The following is a 26339-nucleotide window of genomic DNA, read 5'->3' on the forward strand; positions in this document are numbered from 1 at the left end:
AAGCTGACAAAGTGCACTGAGGTATTGAAGCAACACAATTTTTTAGCCAGTTTTATGGTCAGAGATGAGTCGCTCCAGCCTTCTCTGTGGGGGGTTGTCACTTTTCAGATCAGGGTACATCGTTGTGCTTTACTTCAAATATAAAATGAAGTTTGTTTTCCCTAGATAACGTTTCACGTTATAAGGTCCTTTTTTGTTTTAATCTTGGTGGCAGCTCTACACTTCAGTACATTCCCTAATATCTGCGCTGTATAGACTTTAAAAGTCTGTCTGTCTGTCTGTCTCTCTCTCTCTCTCTCTCTCTCTCTCTCTCTCTCTCTCTCTCTATCTATCTATCTATCTATCTATCTATCTATCTATCTATCTATCTATCTATCTATCTATCTATATGTGTGTGTGTGTGTGTGTGTGTGTGCATCGAATTCTTTTATTTTTTTTGCACTACAAGAACCACATGTCAACTGTTGACGTAAAGAGTAACGCTTTACGACACTTGGCAAAAATATTAACGGCAGTGTCATGGCGACGTTTGGTGTTAGTTTTGAGAGTTCGGGAAGCATCGAAGAAAGAAAGGAAAAGAAACGACAAACACGACAAGAGGCTATTGACAAAGTATGAATTGTGAGCTTTGGAAAAAGCAGTTTTATATGTATATGTGGTTGTATTTTACTGGGATCCGAGTTACAGGTTAAATAATTTCCATAATATCCGCATGAAAGCTAGGAATGCTAACAGCTATCGTTTCTTCAACGTTGATTACTGTTAGTCTATCTGCTGTCTTTTTAAGGAATGGTCTCAGTCTGTATGTAAATTAGTTTCTTTCTGTTTCGGCAAGTTGACATTTCCCGTGACTAGACATCTGGGTCATAAATTTTGTGTCTGGACCAGCGGATACTGTCAGATACAGAGGCAGGAAAGTACTAAACCCGCTATTAATAAGACAGATACCTGACCTGCGCCTTTATTTTAAGTTTGTTTAATGTCCCGGCCGCAGTTATTTATTATGCCTAGTTTAGGAATCAGGCTAGCCTTGTTGCGGTTGTACATCGTTTTACAAATCTTATCTTCATGCTGTGCAGCTTGGTTTGCACAGACACGCACAGAGTAGCAGATGGTTTCCATAGATGAAGACAAAATGTTGTAAACACCTTATCTGCTCGGCTCACCTGTGCCTGAGCAATGAGTATTAATGGGTCTGATTAATTAAACAAAGTTTGAACAGGAAGTGGCTAATAATGACTTAAGAACTGTCTGTTTGCTCTGTGTCAAATGATCAAAGAGACAATTCTAATTTACAGCCTTGAGTGCTAAATGCAATTTTATTAAGGATCAGTAGCACATGTGTATTTAAACAGTTGACTGAAATTAAAGTAGCTGTACATTAAATTAAATGCTCTTAAAACAAAATGAACGGAAAATACTTTTTAATGACCATAAGTTCAGATTCAGATTCACTTTATTGTCATTGCAACGAGTACAATGAAAAGTAAGGTGCAGACCTTTCAGTGTACTTGTAAAACTATAAATAGGAGTTGCATAAAACACAATATAAAAATAAAAAAATATAAAAAGTCTGATACATATAAAAAAAGGAAGGAAGTGGGTGCAACAACGGTAGTGTTGACAGTATATTTTGCCCAAAGTGGATATTGCACAGAAATATACAATGTGCAAAAATACAGTTGTGGACAATGCAAAAAGAAAACTAACTCAATATAAATTATATTCCCTCATTCTAAACCGTGTATGAAAAAGTGTGTGTATTTGAAAATCTTTATTTATTGCCCAGCCCCAGACATGCTCATACAGAAAGCCTTATACAAGTTTAAGTTTTTCCTTCAGCCCACCTCATCTGTTCAGCTCTACATTCAGTTGGGTTGGAGTATTGTCATGCCTGAAAATGTTCGTGCTGGTCTATGCTAACTGAATTGTTAATTCATTTTTGTGTTACATAATCCATCTTATTTCCATACTGTCATCCAGGCTAAGCAGCAGTATGAGAGGGAAGAGACGAGGAAGGAACTGAAGAGACAGAGAGGGGAGGACACATGGCTTCTACCTGAGGTCAACCAGAGGCTTCAGCAGATAGAGGAAGTAAGATGCACTCTTTTTAACCTTCCAACAAATAGACAGTAACATGATATGAGTAAGTGCTTGATTGTTGCAATGGAGTAGATAGTTAGATTAACATTATGGCAAGTCACATGTTGCTGCAAATCAGTTTCCAAAATAGTTGGTATTGTCTGTGAAATGTATTAAAAAAACAGAACAATTTGCTAATTGTTTATTGACAGGTTTGAAAGTGTGAAAGAACAATATATAAGTGCTCCATTCATCTATCTTTTTTTTAATCCAGCCCATCCTAGCTGCAATAAGGGAAAAGCCAGGTACACCCTGGATGTGTGCCAGTATACATATAAAATGTTAAAGCATGATTTTTTAAAAAATCTTTATTTATTTTGGAACTAGGATATCCTCATGAACTGGATCTAAAAAAAAAGGGGACAGCATGAAAATTACAATGTTAAATCAATACTTTCTTTAATGGCACTCTCTGTGTGGTTATTCTCACCCCATCTTGACTTCAGAAAGTTTCACCAAACCCTATCATGTTATTAACCACATGCCAGCTAACCCATTATGATCATATGTGTGTTTTTACCTTTTTAAAGCCTGTAGTGATTAGCCATGTTTACATGGAGGACTTTTAATCCAATCAAATGTCCAATCAGAATAAAAATTCGTCACGTCAGCTGATCTGATCAGCCTCGATCGGAAAGAATTTCAATCCGATCTAAAGGGATGGTTTAAACCTTTTCACGATCGGATCAGAAGGAAAAAATAACCACATACATAGAATGGTTTTCATTTAAAGTTTGTAGTTTCTTAGTTTTCAGAAAAGTCACATGTTTTTGAAGGCTTTTATGGCTGAAGTCTTGGATCATAATGATTTAACCTAATTAGATGAGATGTTTTATCGTTCTTTTGCATTATACAACTTATCTAGGCATTTCTGCCTCTCTCAAAAAAAGAAAAAAAATCTTCTGTTGTTTAACTTGTTTCAGTTACACATAGAGTTCTGTTCTACACTTTCACTGCCAAGTTAATTCATATTCTAAATCATGACAGTTCTGTCTTCCCATGTGATCTTCTGATTGTGTAGTCAGAGGTATTTTTAGAAACACTTTTCTGTTTGAACTTTTATTTTGGACAGCCAAAGAAATGAAGAGGAATATTTCATTCTTTCTAACTTGAAGGATTGACAAACAACAAATGTACTTAATGCATATTATCATGAAATTAAGATAATTATTGAAGATAATGAAGATACCATATACCAAAAATCCAACAGGAGGGATCTATAAAGAGTAAAAAGAAGAAAGAGAAGAAATCCAAAAAGAAAAAGGAGAAGAAGAAGAAGTCTAGGAAAGAGAAGAAGACGACAGAGACAGAAGATGGCTCAAGCGGCAGTTCAGAGGTAAATTGTTTTCCACTTCATGATTTCTTTAAACAAAGTCTCAAAGGGATGCCAGAATAATGTCAAAGAAATTCTGCTACGCTGGATAAAAGTAAAGAATTAAGCTATTAATTTTCTCCCAGACTAAGTTGTGACTTAGGTTTGAGTGAAAGTTTTTTAAAACAAAAATTCTGTAGTCCGCCATCCTTAAGACGCTGTAGTATGATAATCTTTTTTTTTTTCTTTCTTATACAAGAAAAAAAAGCACTGAATGTATATCATTAAGAAAAATGATTAAAACTGAGAATAAATTCTAATTTGTGGCTTTTATTTTTTCCTGTGTCATCATTCTCTGTCTCATTCATTTTTGCTGATCCTGCGTCAGGACTCGGGGGAGGAGTGGGTTGAGGCTCAGTCTCAGGTGCAGGCTGTTAAAGCGTGGCAAGTTACAGATGAGTCCAAGACTTCAGAGAGCAGCCCTGCCCAGAATGCCCAGGTAACTTTTGTCCCTTGCCCCACAGTTAGAGCATCAGTTTGTGATTAGTTTTTAGTCTGTTCATAAACACACACATTACAAGTCTTCTCTAGATGTAAATGAAAGAACTGAAACCCTTTGTTTGCCTATTTTGCTTTATAACCACACACACACTGTCATAGCTCCATTACTCTATTTCCAAAAAGCTGCACATTTTAAAACATTTTAAAGCTTCATGTGTTAATTTGCCTGTTTATCTCAAGTTGCTATGTCTTACTACGCCATCACTGTTTGTCTCTGCCCTGCAGAGAGATGAATGGATGACTTTTGACTTCCTGGCAATGAAAACAACGTCCACAGCAGAAAGGCGGGCTGAAAAAGAAAGGCAGAAAGAGGAGGAGCGAGCCAAGACTCAGGCCATTGAACAGGTGTGTTCACGTGTGCTTTTGCTATTGTTCTAGTTTCACTGTCATGTTGGAAGAGTGTGTTCATAATCTGGTCTTTCTGAAAGTGAGATCATGTTTGTACATTCATGTTTTCTATTATATACTGTATGAAAACAAAGATAACAGAGTTCATCACGTCACATATTGGTTTGTGTAATTCTGATTAATGTGTGTGGAGTGTTTTCTACCAAGGTTTAGCACTTGTTCCCATGTTGTGTTATTTATAGCATTTATTCTAGTAAATATGTTTGTGATTTTTCTTAGGCTGGTTTGCACAAACTGGAGCTAAACCCGTACTGGAAAGATGGGGGAACTGGTCTGCCTCCAGAGGAGGTTGCTGATACTGCAGGAAAAAAAGGTAAGATCTGCATTAGTTGCCACTATTTAGTAGTAAGAAAGCAGGGTGGTTTTTTTTCCATTTAAGAATTTATCATATTTTTTTTCTTAGTTCCTACATATAAACCTTACACTGTGCCATTTTCATTCTGTAAAATAGTAAAACTTTTAGTTTCCACTGTGAAAGTAGCGTCCATACGCTGGTTATCAGGGCAGCTACAAACCTGTATGTATGGTTGCCTAAATGGCAGCTTATTCTTAATTTTAGTGAAGAGAAGATGCAACAAAAATTGTGTGCATGTCCTGCTCCCCAGCAATAACACACAGTGTTTACTCCATGTCTATTAGAAGCTCCGACCTTCATCCTTCATTTCTCTGTCTTCTATTATTCCAGTCGGTCCCTTGTTAGTTACTGCTTTTCCTCAGCTCCCTCAACTGTCAACTTTCATTCCTGATTCTGGAAACAACATTCAACAAAACTGCCTCAATAAAAGGGTATATCATAAGGAGATTTGTTTTGGCTCTCCTTTGATATATTTTTTGTTAAATTGTGGCACATTAGTTTGCTTAAATGTTTAATTTTCCCCACAATGGCCACCCTCTTTTTCCTAAATATCTGCTTTTCTTTTGCCCGTGCATTGGTCTTTGATTGATCTGATTTAAGGTTTTTGTAAGGGTAATCGTTTTGTGGATATTCATATTTCTGAGGTCCTAGAGTTGGACTCTTGTCCTTTTTCATCCTTACCATGTATGTTTTGCACTAAATGTGGTCAAAAAAAATTTATGTGATTATAGCCATAGTCGTCACCCAAAGATCATTTTATAACTAAAACTATGAGTAAAAATCTGAATAAACATTAATGTGCGGATGCAACTGAGAAGTGAGAGCAAAGACAGAGGAAAGAGTTTTTGGATTTGGAATATGAGTAAATGGGGTGGGAATGACGGTAAGCTGTGTTGGACTGACAAACCAGTGCAGGTATTTGTGCTTGTCTCTACACAGGAGTACAAACCTCTGTAGAGTTGATGTGTCCCCCCCCTGCTCTTGTAAGCTGTATCCAGAAACTGCACACAGACACATTCGACTGTGTGCAAACTGTACCTGATAACAACTTTGTTTCTTAAGTTTAGTTTTATATGTGGCAGGTTTCACAGGAAACAGAGGGGTAAATATATTTTATCTGTTTTGTTTAAAAAATGGCTTAAATTGCATGTTATTGCATGAAGACATGTGTTAAGAGTGCAGTAATTTATAAATCAGTTCTGCATTAATAACAGTTGTATAAATTATAAATAGAAGAGTCAGAAAGTGGATGATTATATCGAATCCAAATAGAAAAGGCGATAGCCACAAGAAGATAAAGAGAATCTCAAGTTTTGTCTTTTCCTAACAGCTCATTGGTCATGCTTTCTCTAATTTCTTTCTTATTCTCTTAATTTCACTTGTGATTTGAAAAATTTTCTATTTGCATTAAGAAAATGCCTTAAACACAAGAAATCTTCTCTTTAAACTGACATTTTTTTTCCAGCTACTTTGCCCACCTACAGCTGATTGTGCATTACAGGCATTCTTAGGCAAATTCTCAGTGTTTGCCATGACCACAGAGACTTTATTGGGTTTTCTCAGTACATTTGTCATGTCTTATCACTCTGGGAAGTTGTATCAGCCTGGATTTCCAAACTAATTTTATCTGACCTTTTTTTCTCTCTTGCGCTATTTTCCTCTCGTTTTACCCTGGATCTATATTTCGCCTTTCTTATTTACCAGTATCTGATTCAGCTTTTTAGGGAATATATAATTCTATATCGTTTATGTATTTTCCAGCAGTGTTTTTCTTATGTTCTCTCCTAACTCCTGTGCCTTTTTCAATACATTTATATAACATACCAATCTGGTTTTGTGGCCTAGACGTTTATATACCAATAATCTGAAGTCATTTAATTTTCAAGATCAATTTAAATTGTTTCATGTCTGCTGCCTTTTTAATATTTTTCTTATCTTATTTTTCAACACATAATCTCCATTTTAATTCAGTTTAAGATGGAGCTAGCTGTCTGCATTACACTCACTGAAGAGACATTAAATTTAACTCGTGTGAATTTGATCCATTTGAGGAAAAAAAACAAAACTAAAAAAACACTGTTATGTGGTAGAGATGTTTTTTTTTTACACATTCTCTATTGCTTCAGTGACATAGACAAGCCTTCATATGTCTTTCACTGTAAATGTTTTTTTTCCCTGTCTGTACCTGCAGGCCCCGTTGTGAATGATGGTGGTTTGAGCTGGCTGAGGAAGAACTATCAGAGGATGAAGGAGCAGGCAGAGAGGGAACAGCGCAGCCTCAGCGATGTGGTGGCTGAGAGATATGGGGTGAGAAATGAAGGAACACTGGATGCCCTCACACATGCTCAGTTTAGTGGGCACAAACTGTACAGTGTGAGAGAAAAAATATCTAACAAATGAATGCATTGCATAAGCTTAATCATAAAGCTAATTATTTGTATCTGCTCCAGTAATTCCACCAGGCTGATTGGGTCTGTGGGGGGTGGGACACCGACTTGATACAAAGCTAACACAAACACCTTCAAAAGGACTGCCAGGGTGATACCCATCTGTGCTGACTAGGGATGTGAATCCCCACTTAAGAGGTTGAGTTGATACACATCTCGATACTCTGCCAGCAATACAATACATTAGCGAAACAGTGAAGCCCCCTGGTGATAAGATGCAATGTGACAATTCACCCCTGTTCACGACTCAGTGCGATGCGATTCATTAATGATTTGACAACGATTTGGTTTCATACAATTCCATTTGGTTTCTATATGATTTATGATGTGATTCAAAATGACTGGACACAATAGAAAAAATTGACATGGCCAAATCTGGTTTCTAAATAACATCACAAATATTTTGTCCTCTCTTTTTCCCTGTGAAGGATGTATTTGATACTTCATTGTCTTTTTATAAAGCAAACCAAGAGGATTCTTTTATTCCTAATGAACACTAAAATATAAACAATTTTTTTTTTCATTACAATATTTTTAATCTCACTCTCCAGTTATACAATACATGTATTTAGGAAATTTCTTTTGGCCTCCTGATTTAAAAAAAACAACAACAACAAAAAAAACAAACAAACACATTCACAAACAGTCCTTTTCTCAGATCCTTTTACTAACAGTGTTCTCTGTGTATAATTTTACAATGTTTTGTAAAACACTTATAAAACATATGCTGAATATGTCCTCTTCACTTGTTGTCTAGCTTCCCTCCATGTTTGCTGCTTACTAACTGCAGCTGCACCACCCGGCTCCCGTATGTTTTAATAACAAATTGCTGAAAGATGGTGATGATGCATTCAAGGTGTCTTAAAAAACAAGAGTGTAATGTAATAATCTATGTAACCGCGGGTTTTACCGATTACTTTGCGCATTTAGCCAGTAGCTGTATCTGATGCTACTGGTGTAGTCGCATTGCAAACATCTGTCTCAATTCAAATCAGTGTATCTCCCTCCCTAGTGCTGAGAAAGACTCATGGTATCCTATATAATTGTTGTGACTCATCAGTCACCCCCCCCCCCTTTTCAGTTCAACAGTAGGGGACACACAGTACACTTACCCACTTTAAATAGCAGCAAGAATTACTTGCCTGGCCTGGCAGATAAGAAAGAAATTTGTACACATGCACACACGCTCACATATACCATGAAGATTGAGTGACTAGACACCTTGTTCTATTATTAATGTCTTTGCCTGCACGCATTCAGCACCTAATGTCCTTAAGTCACGTTCAGCTGTCTCAGCATGCATTGACCAAGTTGACAGTTTAGAAAATGTGACTGCCAGAACATTGTGTTTGTATATATGTGTGTGTGTGTGTGTGTGTGAGAGAAAGATTTCTTAAGCTTAACTGGCAAAAACAGTGCAATTTTTTTGTTTTTTACAAACTTGTTCTCATGTTTGTGAAGATTATTCCTCTTTAATTAAATTATTTCTTTTAACAAAACAATAACTATTGAACACATAACCTGAGCCATGGTTTGTGGACTTTGCTGTTTTTGTTTTGTTTTGTTTTTTTTTGGCTCTGTGGATCTTTTTAAATGCTTGTAAACATTTTTCTGAACTGCACAACCTGGGTACATGTTCCAAGCCTTTTAAATGTCTTGTATTTTTCCTTTTGACAGTCAATGGAGGAATTTCAGAAGAGACTTGCTGATGCAGAGAATGCTGTTTATGGTCAGAACAAAGATGACAGAGTCAGCTCAGCAAGAGACAGGTGGAGGAAGGGAGAGGACAAGGCCAGGGAAAGATGGAGGAGAAAAGAAGAAGATGGTCCAGACCAGGATTGGTGGAGAAAAAGTGAAAGAAATTCACCTTTGCGTGACAAAGAGAGATACCATGGTGAAGGGAGAGAAGAGAGGGACAGGCATCGAGGAAGAGGGGAGGAAGGAGGCAGAGATGGAGATAGGTATAGAGAAAGAGACAGAAGCTGGGATAGAGACAAAAGGGGCAAAGAGAGAGAAAGGGATGGAGGAAGAGACAGAAGCAGAGAAAATGACAGAGACAGACATAAGGACAGAGAGAGGGATAGGTATAGGGCAGAAGATAAAGAAAAAGATGGATCCACTGTAGCATCATCATCTGGCCAAAGTTGGAATCAGTGTTCCCTCTCTCTTGGATCACTCAAAGGCCGTTTCCTTAAACCCTCAGAGGATGAGGACAGCGGTATAGGTTGGTTCATTCTCTTAAATGTCTAATGGAAGAGAATCCTAGTTAAAAAAGCAGTTAGTTATTAAGTTAGTTTAGTGTGTGTCTCTTTAAGATTTGATAAAGATCAACAAAAATGATAATGAATGTGATTTATTTATCTTACAAATCAGTGATTAAAAAATAGTTTTACATTTTGGTTTCTGTTCAGCACCTCAGCGTCGTCCTGCAGCACGTCCATCCACAGGGTTCGTGAGACCCAGCTCTGATGATGAGGACCCTCGTCCAAACAACATCACTGTTTCTGTCTGGAAGAAAAGCAGCACATCTTCTCCTAAACCTGACAGCTTTGAAAAATTCCAAGAGGAAAAGGAGATGGAGGCAAAGAAAACTGTAGTCGCTCCTCAAGATTCTGTGCCAACAAGGTTTGAGGCTTTTCATTTCATTGATATTAATAGAAGAGGCTGAATATTTAAATTGTTTGGTACGTCTTAAATGAATCTACCTGATTAAACTAGAAACAGGGTTATCAACATTTATGAAAAGGTAAATGCTACACTGGCTTAACATTCAACATGGCGGTTTAAAAGGAAATAATCACTAACATCAACACTGATGACATTCCTTTTAAATAGGGTCATGTTGATTTATAAATTAGTTAGATAGCTAGAAAGACATATAGATTACTCTATTAATTCAGAGGACAGTTTTTTTTTTTTTGTTTTTTTTTTCCCACACGTACGTACCTAGCAGAAAGTATGCACTTTCTAAATTTATTTACTTAAGGGTTTTACCAGAGATTTTCTTATGTTGATATCGTTACTAAAAGTTGATGTGACAGTCATTATGGTCTTTATCTTCTTTGCTTATGCACATTAGTTTAAAAATGACTGTTAAACCCAGAAACATTTATACTCAAGCCAAGTTTTGATTTGCTGCAAATATCTTTTTTGTTTCTGGCTGGAAATGATGTCACAATGAAAATAGATAGAAACACATTTTGTTAGAGAAGTTGATTTTATGTTTTTTCTTTATATTTTTACCACGATTCCATGTCCAAAAATGTTCATATTATTTTGTAAAAATTTGTGGAAATGTCTTCATTAGCAGCCCCATATTCAATACAATAACAAAGAAGGTTTCTGGGTTATTTGGGCATATAAATGGAGCCAAATCAGAGGGAAAAAAGGGAGTTTACAAACCAAAGACCAAAATGCTTGTTGTACAGCAAGTTGTTGACCTGAAGATTGTGACAGGAGAGGAGTGACAAAAAAATCTGTTCTAAGCTATTTTCCTGTCATCTACTTTCATTTTTTACAGTGTAGTTGTTACTACAAGCATTACTAACAAGCTTCAAAAACCCCTGTGATTTGTCAGATAATCTTCTTTTTCTCTCTCGTTTTAATATTTTTGTGATCTTTAATTTTTCTTTTGTCTGATTCCAGACCACACAATCAGTCCACTTCACAGGGTTGACTGAAATGTAGCTGTAAGGACTACCAGGCCAATTTTCCTTTTTTTTAAATTTTGTCAATTTTTTTTTATCTTGGTTGTTATGCATTAGATAATTCATAATGAATGCAACGTCTTGCTGCTACAAAATGACTCTAGCACAGTATTTGTTTAAACTGAGACATGCTGTAGCATCTCAAGCCCACAAAAGCTTACAGAATTTTATTTTTGCATTTTTATATAGAAAACATAATTGAATGAGATCATATTAAATCATATAAGAACGGTAAATGTAAAAACAGCAATGATTCATTCCACGTTTTCATATTTTCATACTTTACTGGTATATGTTGTTGGCAACATGTCAGTTCTTTGTAAAGCCTTGTGTTTTGCCTCATTAGGCTAAGTTGTTTGGGTAAACTGGCAGTCAGAACCCCTGCAGCATGAAATGAGTCTGTGGTGTAGTAGCAGAGGGAAATGGTGCTATGAGAAGTTTAATAGCCTAGAACAATTCTTCCCAGGCTGCAGATTGGATCCTTCCAGGCAGGTCTGTAATGGTCGCCAGGTGGGCACAAAGAGTGAAATGAATCCTAACAGATAAACATTGTGAGTAGGTTCAGAAGCAAACAACTAAAGGGTTAAATTAAACCCTTTAGAAATAGGTTTTCCCCTGTAGGATGGTGGAATAATTGGGTTGCTAAATGCTAAGTGTTCAGATGGTGAGTGATGAGTTATAGAGGTAATACAATTACATTGCAATACTAGTGATACACTAGTGTATCACAGTATTGCAAGTGATAAAATACTGTATCACTAGTACTGGAATGTGATTGTAAAACTTAGGACCAGCTAATCAGATACTCAGAATTTTATCTTTGCTTTGTAAGGTTTTGTTGAGGCGATACATTGGATGTTTCATTTCCATTTTTTAATGTAGAGTTTCTTAAGTCCCCTTTTCCACTATTAGTTTTCATGTTTCTTTCAAATTTTCTATGTTTGCCTAGGACCGAGAGTGAAAGCGAGGAGGAAGAGGAGATTCCTTTGCTGTCAGAGGAGGAGATGAACAAATTGGGGTCAAAGTTGATAAAGGCAGAGATGATGGGCAATCAGGTGGGTCACTTATGTATTTCTGTTAGTGGTCAAAGTACATAATCTAGTCTGTAAGATGGTTCCACTGTTTTCTAACATCAGATCTTATAGATATAGTTGTAATCTCGTAACCAGAATGATTTTACTTTTGTCTGAGCATTTTTCAAGATTGGCGTAATGGGTCCTTTATTCGGACTGTCTTCCAGCTGTGAAATCATTTACCATCAGCTCGATCTTCTGTAGGTTTTATTGCAATAAATAAAAAACTCAAAAGACTGCTTGATTTTAAAAGGCACTACATATTTATAGCCTCAATGCAGCAGTAATCCAGAGGTATATACTAGCTGTAGTGAAAAGACACTGGTCATATCTGTGCTTCTGTTAAAAAATGTGGTGTTAATAGTTCATGTTATTTGAAATCTGAGTTTCTGTGACAGTTCATGGATATTTCGTAATGTAAGAGTTCATGAAGGGGCTCCAAGGATAAATTGTTTTAAGACACCGTGAACCATGCATGCATGATAATGACCCAGAGTACAGTATGCTGCCTTGCAGAAAAAGTGGAAACCATGACTAAGTTGACTTTTGACTATTGGTTTCTCTTGACTTTAGTCCAGCAGATGAACTTTATGATTATTTGAAAGAGAAAGGCAGAGCAGCTCAGCCTGTCCAGCAAAGAGCTGATGGACAGAAAATCTTTAAACATCTCTCCAATGACTTGTTCACTACAGTTTTCTTTGTGCTGAAGGAGACTGAGTCTGTCATAAAAGATAAAGGTGAAGAATGCAGCATAGAAAACGCAAACATTTGGACCTTAATTACAGAAGCGTGTTACGACTTGTGTTGCATTAAGTTCTTAATATAATTATTTAATTTAAAACTTAGTTTTCGATGTCCTGGTAAAGAAATGTGTTTACTGTGATCCAGCTGTTGTATTTATAAACATTTTTAATAAGATGGAGTTCTCATCATCATCTCATTACAGTGCAGAAACTTTCTGTTCCCAAAACACACATACACAAAACCTCAATCTCTATTGTACAAAGTTAAGCCATTTTGTGTTTGAGAAATATATATATATATATATATATATGTGTGTGTGTGTGTGTGTGTGTGTGTGTGTGTGTGTGTGTGTGTGTGTGTGTGTGCGTGCGTGCGTGCGTGCGTCTATTTCAGGCCATGGTCGAGAAGCTAAAATCACAACTGGAAGCAGCTCATAAAGCCAAGGAGAACCATGCCATCAGAAAGAAGCAACATGAAATGGCAAAATCCAACCAGGTTTGCAGTTTTCATATCTAAGCCTCTGCTACTGTCTTATACCTTTTTGAACATGGCAGTTTCAGTGATTGTAGGCTGTTAATGCTTTCTTCATTCATGTGTTCTTGGTTTCAGGACTGTTTCATTATTCCACTTGTTTTAGATGGAGTGAAAACCAAAAACCAGTTTTCCTCAACAAAACAGATTTAGATTAAATGGTTTAAAACACACGGAAAGCAACGAAGGACTGATTTCCTCTTTTTATTTTTTATTTTTTATTTTTTATAATTTAATTTTTTTGTTCTCATTCCTGAGTGCTTTTGTCCCCTGTGCTGATAACCACACAGTGCTGTTTCATCCAGATTTACTATATATAGTCAACACACACACACACACACACACACATACAGACTTCCCTGGAACACCTTGCATATTTCACATGTATAATCAGATAAACTCCCAGATTGAGGTATATGCATAAACTCTGAAAGCAGACACGGAGGTAAACACATGCACATATAGTAATGCATAGCTGCAGAGGTCAGCAGACGGCGTTTAACATCACACACACCCTTATTGTAAGATTTATCTTCTGACTGATGCGTTTCCCTCCCCCACAGTCTACACATGCTAATCCAAACACTTAAGGTTAAACTTTCTCTAAACCTCACAGATGCAGACATACACACACATAAACATCAGGTTTCTGCAGAATCCATCACTATCACCATGCAGCTAAAAAAAATATATAAATAAAGCCCCCCCCCCCCCACACACACACACACACACACACAAATACTTTTCTTAAGATATGAATAAACTCGGCTGACTGCTTTTACTACTTTAAAAGGGAATTTGTGTGTTTGAAGTCTCTTTGCCCATCAGTTCTTAAGACTTGCCATCTGTATGGAAACTGTTTACTCCAGCAGACCCTTAATGAGAGACAAATGTCTTTCAGTGTGTTAACAACACTCTCCTTCTAGGGGTCAGGCCCGGTGTCCTTATTTTCATGTCTCTTTATGTGATTCTTGTACTGGAACACTGGAAGCCATGGCTGTGCACCAACATCTCTGCACTGCCGCTTCTACTCTTACTCTCAGTGGCACACACACTTCACACACACTCAGATATTTGTGCAGATAAATGGCAGCGTATATCTGACATGAACTGACTCCAAAGAACTTTCCAAACTCACAGACTGCAGTTTCTGGTCATTATTTGAACTATAAATCATTATTTGTGAGTTTAGTTAGGTTCATCCTCAGAGGGAGACAAAGTCCTCACGAAGAGCTGAGGTGAAATACTACAGTTTCATGGAAGATGTCATAATTCTTAGGTCTTATTGCACTTATCAGACGAGAGGTACTTCAGCACTTTGAGCATGAGATGCTTTTGATTTGCAGTCATTGGAGATCCCCCCCAGTTTGTCTTGTTATGGAAAACTGTTGGCTGATCTTAACTGTAAAATGTTTGGCCTCTTTTTTTTTTTGTCTGCCTCATGTTCAGTGTATTTCTGCATAGAAAGCCAGTGAGGTGAAGATTTTTATTTTATTTTTTTCTGACAGACCAGTTTCATTTTATCATCTGTGACTCCTTCCTGAGTCTTGTATGTTTCTGCTTGTCAGGTTGAACTTCAATCTTTTGTAGGCTGTGTAATCATTCCTTCATGAGGTTGTTTTGTTTCTGGTGAATGTAATTAATGTGATTTACACCTCCCATCAGAGAACTATGTAAGTGATCCTCACACTTTGTTGAGATAAAGGCTCTTATCTACATTTCCCGCACAAATCATGTTCAGCTCTTCATAACAAGCAGACTTTTTGATCTTTGAAAACCTTGAACCTGTCGTTTGATGCTAAATTTACACAAAATCAGCTATTTGATCAGGATATGAGTTTTTGAACAGGAAGTGGATCTTGTTATTTTTATCCTTTAAGATTAAAAAAAGACAATTTCCACATTTACAAATGCTCTTTACTATTTTTTTAGATTAGTCTTAATTAAAGCAACAACCACAGAAAACCACATTATTTAAGCTTAAATCCAGCCAGTTTAAAAATGACTTTTCTTTGGAATGAGCTCAGAGGTGTTTATAATTATTTATTTGTTTATGCATGTTATTCAGCGGGAGGCCTCATTATCAGGGGAGGCAAGTTGAAACTCAGCTGCTTTCAATGTCAGAACACCCAGATCCAAAAAAGCTGCCAAATATCTAATGTCCAGTTCATCCCTTTCTTTAGTTTTATATGAGGAGGTGATTAAAATGTAGAAATTAGATGGAAATAATGGTTAAATTGATGCTGCAGACCAGTTGTACTAAATGTATTTTTGTTCCTCAGGCTTCACTAAGTTCAATTGAAATAAAAAGATTATATTTCGTTAAAGTGCCAATACATTACTTTAAGCTGTGCGGGTTGATGTCAAAATTGTTGGAATGAAAGCTGATTTGCTTTCATTTATGTTACTTAATGGGTCAGTTGTGACTTGGCACTGGATGCAGATAGCTGACATTTTTATCATCCTTTGCTTTGTGATTTAAATCCCAAAAAACTCATATCTGAGGCCTTGATACTTTCTCATATTAAATGCTGAAATTTAAATACACAAACGGCCTTCACAAAAGTAAATAACTAGAAATGTTTTGGTTTTCCAGGTCACAGCTCAGTCCAGCAAAGACCAGGAACTTCTGCTGTTCAGAACAGATCAGTCAGGCCGGGCTTGGCCAGTCAAGGGCCCCTCTGGACCTCAGGAGCCTCATGGAGGACGACGGAAGAAGAAACCGGTAAAAAGAGAGGGATAATGGATAGTAGATGAGTGACATGATAAAGAAAGGCTTGTTGTGAGAAAACCAGTTAACTTGTGTCACTGCACTTTTTGCAAATAAAAAAAATTATTAGGGGATTGTAATTCTGTAGATTTCAATATATTAATTTCCAATAAAATTCTCCACTCACCACCTTGTCTCTGTCTTTTGTGACCTTTCCTTTCAGATTGAGACCCATGTTGATGGGCAGCGTGTCCGCTACTTCCAGAATGATGACAACGTTGGTCTGCAGGAGATGGTGAGGAGGGAGAAGATGAGCTCAGCGCAGGATCAGAATGCCCTTTACTCTCGTATGGCTGCCAAAGTAAGAAAAACCTTTTACTGCAGTCTATTGACAGCACTGGTTTAAAAAAAGGAAGAAAAAAAGACTTGTTTTGTAATATTTTTATGAAGGCTGTTTCTTGTACACTAAAGTCATACATTTTCAATGATAGATCAGGGGAAAGGAGGGCTTGGAATTGTCAGTGTAACTTTGCTGGAAAAATATTTTTATATTAAATTATTCTCTGTAAATGAAGACCCTTAGGCTCTGCAGCACCCTCAGTAAATACTGTAGCAGAAGCTGGAACATTTGAAGCAGATTAAGACTAGACCCACCACATCTGGCTTTGACACATCTTTCACAATGTGTTCTGACACAGACCATTTTGAGTACATAGTGCTCCTCTCTGCTAACAGGCCAAAGCATGGTTGTTTAGTTCTGGTCCTGCAGGTTTTAGATGTTTCCTGCTTCCATACACCTCACTGAGATTAATGGGTCAATAACAGGCTTGTGCAGAACTTTACAACAAGCTGTTGAGGAGATCCAAAACAGATGTGTTGGATTAGGGAAACATTTAAAACATGCAAGACTGCAGCCTTGATGACTGCCATTAGACATCCAGGAATAGATGGCTTGTTTGTTTTTGTTTTTTTGTTTTTTGTAAACTTGATGGGTCAATTGACTTTTTTTTTGCATTGGCTATACACACATTTAAGTTCCCGTCTTGCTTTTTTTCTTTTAATGTTTCCAGACTGAAATTTATCCAAATTAGTGACTGGATCGGGGAATGCAGCCTGATATCCAATCCACGAATTGGGTCAATATCAGAGCCTGATAAATCTTTCAGTTGTGGGAAAAACAACTCTGATCTTATCAGACAAATTTTTTGTCTAGTCTTAACCTGGCTGAAACGTTAAGTGTGATTTATTTCCAGAATAATACAACATTCAAAGCTCTACTAATGTTAATCACTGAGATGATAAGAATAACTGAGTGATTATTACCTAGTAATGAAAAATATCTAAACATCTCTGATCCTTTTGGTTTTTTCCAACCACCATAGTTTTTCATACATGTTTGGAAAGAGGACAAGAGATAGGGTTGCAATTTATGTTAATTTATGTTGATAGATGTCACTACCTCCTACGTTAGGAGATTTTCTATTACACTAATAATTACTACCTACAGTAAAGATTGATTTTGATGGTCAGTTCTTTTTTATTTTTTATTTTCTTTATCTTAGTTGGAAAAATATGAGGACAGAGAAAACTAAAACATGAACTAGTGTGTTACATACAGCAGATAAGATCAGCTGCAGTCTAACATTTACTTTTAACAGTACAAGGACCACCAATCATGTTGTTTCACGAGTATAATCTTAATGCCCCATCATTTGGTCATTCATATTTTGAAGGCTAATCCCCCGTCACAACTACAGTAATATCAGCAGTGGCAGTTCTGCTCAGTGCTTTATTGTTTCCTGTACATGTAGATTACTAAGACTAATTCTGTCAAGATACACATTTAGGATTAGTTCTGCCAAATTTTTATTTGGTCCCATGTCATTATCCATTTCTCTCCACTACCGCTTGTACGTGTACTCATCTCGGTGTGTCTCATCCTCTATACTTAAAATTGAGACATCCAGCAGCAGATGGGTAGTGGCAGTTTGTGGTGTGTCTGTCTGTTTACCAGCAGTTTTTCAGACTGCACTTCTCCATCAGCCAAGACATATTTTTCTTCTTCCTTCTTCTGTTTTTTACTTGTTTAGATCTTTCTTCGTTGGGATATGACAATAAAATTCTCTTGATAGGAGTGTGTTTGTGAGAGTGGAAGAGAGAAATTGATTCCTTTTTAAACAAAGGGATAGAGGTGTTGCCATAGCAAACAAAAAAAAAAAATAAATAAATAGACATAACTTGTATCTGTCCATGCTTTTACGCTCTCTGACATTGGTTGCTCTTACTAACTTACAGTCCCTCTCACTCTCATATATTCACACATGCATGCGTATAAAAATACTCACCCAAGCACACACAGAAACATTCTGCACCTACAAAGAGTAACACTAAAAATACATCTACAGTTACCATGGCAAGGCGTCTATAAATACCATTACTAATCACAGCCATAGATCAGTGTTTTTTAGGGACAGTTAATGGTTTTCATTCTCTGTATTACAGTCTAAACGTTGACCCGTCTTCCCCTTCTACGTCTTCACGTCTATAATTTTCTGTCTTATCCTTTTATCTGATTGTCAATCTTTTTGTCACTTTTATTAATCTTCAATGTTTATCTTCTTTCTATTTCTCCCACGCCTTTACTGAGCCATTGATCAATTGTTTTCAGTTATCTTTTCTAATAAAAATCTAAGCTTCAGACTACTGGTTGTAAGTTTGCTGTGTCAACTGTCCGCCCCAGATCAAGATTCACTATTAACCTTCTGAATCTAAAATAACGTCAATAAAATGTATTTAAAGGGGATTTTTATAGTCAATGAACACATATAGATTTTACTCTTTCTTTTTATTTTTTCCAGATAATCTGGGGGAAAATATGGACGCGTATAAATGATTAATTATAGTAATGTTTTTTTTTGCATTGCTTGACATTTGGCTTTATTTGGCACTAATGATAATATTAGTTCACTCTTAATTCTCTCATTAGTTCTCTCAAAATCAGTTTGAACTCATAAATTTCCATGTTACTTATTCATCATTAACAATACATGCCTAAAGTATTACATTTGTCTTCTTTTTGCTTATCTCCCTTGTTATTTATCCCCCCCCCCCAAGTGCTTTTTTTTCTTCCCATGTCTCCTTCAGTCTTTTTATGTCTCTGTGTTCGGCAGTTGTTATCAGAGGCATTATGTTCTTGGGCTGTCTCTCTGTCCATCTGTCTGTTGCATTCTCATGAACTCAAAATCTCAGGAATGCCTTGAAGGCAGAAATATTCACTTGAGCTCGAGTAACGACCACTACAGTCCTCACAGACCCCACAAAAGCCTTTTTTTATGTTAATTTTTTTTGGCAAACCTCAAGAATGCCTTAATAGTGAAGAAGTTTCACACAGAAAGCATTACATTACAATGTTCTTCTGAAGCATTTTTTTTTTTTTTTTTTTTTTTTGCCGTGATTCAACAGCACCGGTCTTTCACAGTTAGTCTCATTAGATGGCACTTTGCTTGTGTGCCTTAAAACTGGGCTGATTTTTGTAGATATTATGTGGTGTGACTTAAAAAAAATGTCTTTGAAAAATCAGTATTTTAAAATTTGTATTTTTTTTCATACTTCTTCATAAATTCCTTTCTACTCTAAATATATATACTATGAGTCTGGGCAGATATGAAAGTACACTGCTCCTACACCGATTGTCTAAATTATACAACTTAGAGGCAGTTATTGGAGGGGGCATCATTGTCTTGTAGGGGAAACCCTCCGAGGCTGAGGACAACCGTTGCCATGGAGTGGCTGTGCTTGGTCTTTGTTTAGGTGTGTGCCTTGTGTAAGAATAACATTCACATGACTTTTAACAGCCATGCTGTTGAAGCAGAATTTTGGTTGTAACAAGATGATCAATGCTACATTCATTCTTCCATATTTCCTTTGGAAATTTCTTTGAAACTTGAGGTGTTTACTGCCTGCAGGTGTTTTTTTATAAAGATATACTTTGGTGCTAAAACATGAATGTTGTTTTTAAATGAGTTACTTCTGCTCAACAGCATATTCCTGAAAATAAGATTAAACTTTACCATCGGTAAAGTTGGTCTGGCAGCATTGTTGTTTTATTACTTTCATATAGTGCCAGTTTAGACTCAATTATCAGAGTGTGTGTGATGGCATGTTCATAGAAAACTAAACTGTCTGCTTTTGGTCAAACGTGGCATGTTTATCTGCATAATTTTACACAGTTCTTTATACACACACACACACACACATGCACGCATTCCCTCCCACACTGTCACTAAGCTAATCCAATTTTCACTCTCACTCACACACTCACTCCTACACAGCGAGTCATGCACACACACTTCACTCCAGCCATGCCTGCCCCCTGCTCTCTCACATACACACCAATTCCAGCCCGTTGCCTGGTTGCCATGGCGACCAGACACAGAAACTGCAAAGTCAAAGCTCTGCGTCCTGCTTCGACACGTTAAAAGTTTAAAACAGACACATAGACAGGCGCACACACACATAAGGCTGTGTCACAACTGGTGATGTAATGTTAAATCACCTGTGTGTCCCATTCCCTGAAGCTGCCTGCCAATCATTGTAGAAATTCTGTACAATGTGCAGTGTATTTCTTTCAGTACAAGCTTAAAAGGAAAAGTAACATATCACGATTAGATAGATAAACATATATTAATGGTTTACTTAAACATGTTTTTTTTTTTTTTTTTACTTGACCACACGTAATAATACTTTTGATACTTTTTTTTATTGTATTGCTTTTTTGGGGGGGGGTTAAAGAAAATATACTAGGTCTACATATTAACATTTTTCCTTTTTTCACTGCTCTTCTTTTTCCTTTTTCCATCCATCACTACTCCACTTGACTCCAGATGATGGGGAAGACAGACGGCGACAACTACACACTGGACGACATGTTTGTGTCGAGTGCTGCTCAGCGGGAGGGCGAGGGGAGGGAGGAGGAGAGGATGAGGAACAGAGCCATCGGGGAGAGTAGGAAGCTGGCCGCCTCCATGAATAAATGCCAGTACTGTTTCAGCAGCCAAGAACTCCAGAAGCATCTTATAGTGGCCATAGGCAGCAAGGTACAGGGTGGTTAAAGTAGCTAAAATCAAGTTATTTATGAAGATGTGACGAAAACCATTCTTTGGTTTATGCCATTTCAAACGTGAGCAGTTTTCAAGCCTTTTTTTTCTCCTTGTCATATTTTCATAATTAATTTTCAATATCAGTTAACAATTTAATGAAAAGCATTTAACTTGTCTTGTTTTATTTGTTTTTGACAAATAGCAAAAAACCCAGACATAGTCAATTATTAGGGAAAAAAAAAATATTAGTTCTAGTTTTTGATTTGTCTGTCAGGTTTCTTTCTTCTTCTTTCTTTTTAAATCTGCTAATTGATATTTTGCTAAATTTAGATTTTAAAATTTTTAGCTTGTGATAAAATTTCCCAGTCTGGTATTCACAAAGTACATCTGATCTTGCCACCAGGTATATCTGAGCCTGCCTGCCGGAGTGTCAATGACGGATGGCCACTGTCTCATCACTCCTCTTCAGCATCACTGCTCTGCCACTGGGCTGGATGAGGATGTCTGGTCAGAAATGCAGGTTAGTCAATTAGAGCTCCAAAGCCACCCAGGCCAGAGTAGCAACTTTTTAATAACTGCTGTTTTATAACTGTGCTAAGGTGTTAAAATTCAAACTTGCTTATATTTCTGTTCTCAGTTGTTCAGACGTACTTTGGTGCGAATGTTTGAGTCTCAGGAGCTGGACTGTGTGTTCATGGAAACGTGCATGAATCCACGCAGAAGACAACACATGGTCCTGGAGTGTATCCCGCTACCCAAAGAGCTGGGTGATATGGCACCTATATACTTCAAGGTTGGAATGTGCAGTGTCTCATCATTTTGATGGATAATTTCCTCAAATGTTACACTTGGAACATGCATTGTTGTAGTAAGTTTAAGATTAACTCCTAAAATTTATTTTTTTTTACCTTTTGTTTTTTCTTGTCCATTTCCAGAAAGCTATCATGGAGTGTGATGAAGAGTGGGCCATGAACAAGAAGATTGTTGACCTCTCTTCCAAAGACGTCCGTCGGGCTGTACGTCTTTTCCTCCAGTTGTCTGCTCTGATATTCCTTTATCTCTGTTCTTATTCTCTTTGCTGCGCTTGTATAACCAGATTTTTGTTAATTATTGTTGTTATTGTTATCATTTCCCATTCTAGGTTCCTCAAGGTCTGCCTTACTTTGCTGTAGACTTTGGACTGCAGGGAGGGTTTGCTCATGTCATTGAAAACGAACAGAAATTTCCTTATTACTTTGGCAAGGTCAGTGGTTGTTTAAAGACTATTAAACAGCTATTTCCTCCTCTCTTGTATAGCTCCTAGGAGTAATTGTCATTTAGTTCTGAGAATTAACTGAAATCTTTTGTGTATGATTGTTTAAAAGAGCTCCAACCCAAATCACCCCAACTTCAACATGAGCTTGAATTTAAGTAACTCATAGTTTTTACTTCATTTCAATGCAGAGAAAACACTAACAAATGCTGGGTTGGTCTAATTTTATAGCAAACTTCAAAATAACCAACCCCACTTTTCCTTACAGGAAGTGGTCGGAGGCATGATGGACTTGGAGCCACGACGTTGGAGAAAGTCAATTAGAGAAAATTTTGATGACCAGAGGAAAAAAGTCCTGCAGTTTGCACAGTGGTGGAAACCATACGACTGTACCAAGACTGAGAGCTAATTTAACAATAAGTCTCAGAGTCATGCATGTTTTACTGAACTGAGGGGTTTAAACACACCAACCTGTACCTTGTAGACAATGTTTTACCATAATGTTAGGAATTTGATGTAAAATTTTATGTAATATTATAATCTGAGAACTTTTTTCTGTAATGAAAATGAATGAAATAATTTTGACGTCTGTTGCTTTTTAATATTTCATGTCACATGAATAAAACTAGATATTGGATAAGCAGAGGTGAGATATGAACTGAAGCTGTAGCCTGCATGTTATACCCCCAACCTTTCAAGCATCTTTGTTAATACTGCCCTTTCCTGCTCACAGCCCTTGGATTTAATTTATTGCTCCATGGCCTCATGATCCATTGCAGCTCTCACTTAATTCTTTGAGGTTTTAGTGTCATCGCAGACACATGGGTATAGACACACACGTGTCACAGCATTGCAGCCCTCGTACCTTGTCTGATGAGCAGTTTGCCCCAATGTGTGACCTCATCTTTTTTTTTAAATTATGTTTAAATAAGGCTATTGGCTCTATGGTAAGTTCATGTCTTCAGACTGACCCTATGTTCACGTTAAATCTCTGATGCTGTTTGATGCACAGATGCAGCTGGCTAGTGCTGAGCCAGTATTAATCAGAAAAGATGAAGACTAAAATGTATTTTCTATTGCAGTATTTGTACACAACTAAGAATAATGAACCCACATCTATAATTATTATGCAATGTAATTTCAGGCTTTACATTGGTTTGTAGGAGCTCCTCGTGAGGTTTTAAGGGTAAATAAAAGGTAAAGGGGGTAATCAAATACACTGGATTAACTGATTATCAATAAATGTGAACATTATATAGATTTTAGCAGTGTGCTGGCAGCCTTAAAGTGTGTGTTAATACACTAAAAGGGGAAAAGACATCAGCAATGATCATATGGAAGCAAACTGCTGCTGTCTGGGAAGACCATTTTCAAACAATTCCTTTATACAGCTTGTATGATTATTCACAAGTGGAGGACAGACAGGATAGATGCTAATCTTCCTAGGAGTAGATGATCCCACAAATTCCAACCAGGATCAGACCATGCAATGCTCAGAGAAACTGCAAATAAGCCAATGTTAAAACTGATGACAACACAAAGATGATGGAAAAAGTATGATTTATTTGGGAAGGTTGTCATGAAACCACATGCCAACACAGCTAAAGACTACAAAATAACTTCTGAACAAAGTGAGACCAAACTGGAAATGTTTGGTAAAAACTAAACCGCGCAAACATACTGACTATCAAGCATGGTGGTGGAGTGGTGATGATGTGGGCTTGTTGAACACAAAGTCTTAATAGCAAAGTATTCTATATAAGATGTGAGGCTATCTGTCTCGCAACTAAAGCTTGGCTGAAATCTGAGCATGCAACAGGATGATCGCAAACTCAGCAGCGAATCTACAAGAGAATGAAAAAGAAAAGATTCAAAGTGCTGCAATGACCACAATGACATGAATCTTTGTTGTAGAAAAGAGTGGGTCAAAATCCCCCCAATTGTCAAGTTTTTACTGCTAAAAGTGGTTGTACAGATTATTGAATTTTTGTGTGAGTTTTCACACTCTTCCTCTGTTTTGGTTTAGCCCATGTTGAGCACTGTGAAACATTGTTTTGTTTATCTGTGGCTGACAAGCTCCCTCACTTTGGCAAGATTTTGGTATAAGATGGAACAAAAAAAAAAATTCTTCAGTGAGTCTTATGTCTAAAGGGCATGGCATAATGTGGCTGTCTGCAGGAAAAGTTGATGAATTCTATTATAATTTTTGTTTAAAATTTACAATCTGTTACCTTTTAACCCTGCTTATACTTCAGAAACCACCCTTTGGAGCAACACTATAGATTATTTATATTGCTCCAGTGATGGAGAGGTACAGGTTCGTGGGTAATAGTAGCAAAGTGACATGGAGTGAAGTATGGCTATGACCAGTTAGATTAGCTGAGGGCAGATTTATGACCGAGTCACCCATTTGTCTTTTCATGTCTGCCTTACACACACGTATGACCATTCTTGTGTTATTTTATAGACACTGCCATTAAGCTGTTTGTATCCACCACATCTTTGTATCTGGTTGTCACTTTCTCTCTCGCCCTCAAATTCTATGGTTTCTCTTTTATACGTCTTTCTGAATCAGTATGGGCAGAAGATGTATACTGGCAGGATGAAGGACGACAATAATGACTTGTCTTGTGTCACCGAAATTAAAACCGATGTGCCTGCTATAACAACACTTAGCACAGGTACGCTCGCTGCAGATTTACAAGACACCTGGCTTTGACTCAGTGCTGTGAATTATAGAACTGAATCTTTCCATCGTATTGTGTGCTCCTGTTGAGCATATTTCAGCTTACTTAAACTTTCTTCTGTGTGTGTGTGTGTGTGTGTGTGTGTGTGTGTGTGTTCTCTGCATCTCTGTCTTTAGGCTCCATGTAAATAAGCAGGGTTGTACCTGAGATGACACTGTAAATCTGTCTGCAGAACATGCTAGTAATTTCCTCCCTCATGTACTTTGTCTTTATGAGTCTGTTTACTGTACAACTATAAAATTTATTACTTGATTAAGTAAATATTTCAAAACTGTTAATAAATCTAGCTTAATGAAAATTTGCTTCCACGCTATTGCTCAAAAGAATATTTGTGTTCAGTTTAATGACTTGGATATGTCAGATTAGTCTGTTCCTGTTTTTTTTTTTTTTCTTTTCTTTTAAGAGGAAGCTTGATTTTGTCTAGTAAAATATAATAATTTAAATTTTCTGGCTTTTAGAATTAGGGCATTTATTACTCCTTGCGAGTATTATGACTGTGATGGCTCAAGCCTCACAATGGTAATGTTTGTCACAGTTGTACACAACACATTTATTTGCAGATAAATATTAAGCATTATTTGTGTTTATGTTTACCTTAACATGGAAGGTTATGTACTTTGTTTTAACATGTTTCTCTTGTTTTGAGTTACCATGGTGGGGCAAGCTTCATTTCTTGGTTGAGGGGGTTCAAGTTTAGTTAGTTTTGAGCCTTTGTCTAGTTATTGTTATCCATTTTGTTTTCCATGTGTGTTATTTGGTTTGGCCAAACCACTATATGAGTTACTCTCATTGTGTCGTTGTGAGGTCACATTTTCCTCAGTTAAATTTGATTTGTTTAAGTAACACTTTTGAGTATTGTTAAATTTAGTTGACCTATTTTATTGGCCGGCTAGTTTATTCATTCTTTTGGATTTTTGTATTAACTTTGTGTTAATAAAACCCAGTTTGAAATTATTCTCTGTGTCCTGGTCCCTGACAATGGGATGCAAATTGTTACATGGTCTATTGGTTTATTTTAATTCTTATTTAAGCACAGTCAGAAAGGATCAGAGTTGAATTGCTTTATTTGTTATATCTATGATAAAAGTATTGAAGTGTGATATCATCATGATAGATTTATCTATCAAATTAGATTAATACAATAATCCAAGAGCTGCTCTTAGTGCCCTGTCTGCACTCAGCTAGCTGCCGGCCAGCTCCAAGCAGTCCCTATGCTTGTGGGCTTATCTTCACTGGGACATTATTTATTCC

General features: G+C 36.9%; 1 protein-coding gene across 2 annotated transcripts; it reads left to right on the forward strand.

The window, feature by feature from the left end:
• Window positions 1-488: 488 nt before the first annotated feature.
• Window positions 489-26043, forward strand: cwf19l2 (CWF19 like cell cycle control factor 2). 2 transcript variants are annotated; one of them, XM_041995173.1, is made up of 19 exons: window positions 489-612; window positions 1984-2094; window positions 3353-3478; window positions 3843-3953; window positions 4241-4360; window positions 4643-4736; window positions 6967-7085; window positions 8903-9449; window positions 9637-9850; window positions 11882-11987; window positions 13143-13244; window positions 15877-16005; window positions 16214-16351; window positions 20874-21086; window positions 21493-21609; window positions 21727-21882; window positions 22025-22105; window positions 22231-22332; window positions 22610-26043. In XM_041995173.1, the coding sequence occupies exons 1-19, from the start codon at window positions 520-522 to the stop codon at window positions 22748-22750; spliced, it is 2820 nt and encodes a 939-aa protein (XP_041851107.1). In that variant the 5' UTR covers window positions 489-519; the 3' UTR covers window positions 22751-26043. The 2 variants fall into 2 exon arrangements, with proteins under 2 accessions (XP_041851107.1, XP_041851108.1); XM_041995174.1 differs by having other exon boundaries at window positions 6970-7085.
• The last annotated feature ends 296 nt before the right edge of the window (window positions 26044-26339 follow it).

The sequence above is a fragment of the Melanotaenia boesemani genome, chromosome 9 (assembly GCF_017639745.1).
Source record: "Melanotaenia boesemani isolate fMelBoe1 chromosome 9, fMelBoe1.pri, whole genome shotgun sequence".
NCBI classification, from domain to species: Eukaryota; Metazoa; Chordata; class Actinopteri; order Atheriniformes; family Melanotaeniidae; genus Melanotaenia; species Melanotaenia boesemani.

Excerpts from the sequence above, each read along its gene's own strand:
- cwf19l2 (XM_041995173.1), top strand. The coding sequence starts at position 520 with ATGGCGACGTTTGGTGTTAGTTTTGAGAGTTCGGGAAGCATCGAAGAA. Across the intron at positions 21,087-21,492 it reads TAGTGGCCATAGGCAGCAAG|GTATATCTGAGCCTGCCTGC; the intron begins GTACAGGGTGGT and ends TCTTGCCACCAG. Across the intron at positions 22,106-22,230 it reads CCAAAGACGTCCGTCGGGCT|GTTCCTCAAGGTCTGCCTTA; the intron begins GTACGTCTTTTC and ends TTCCCATTCTAG.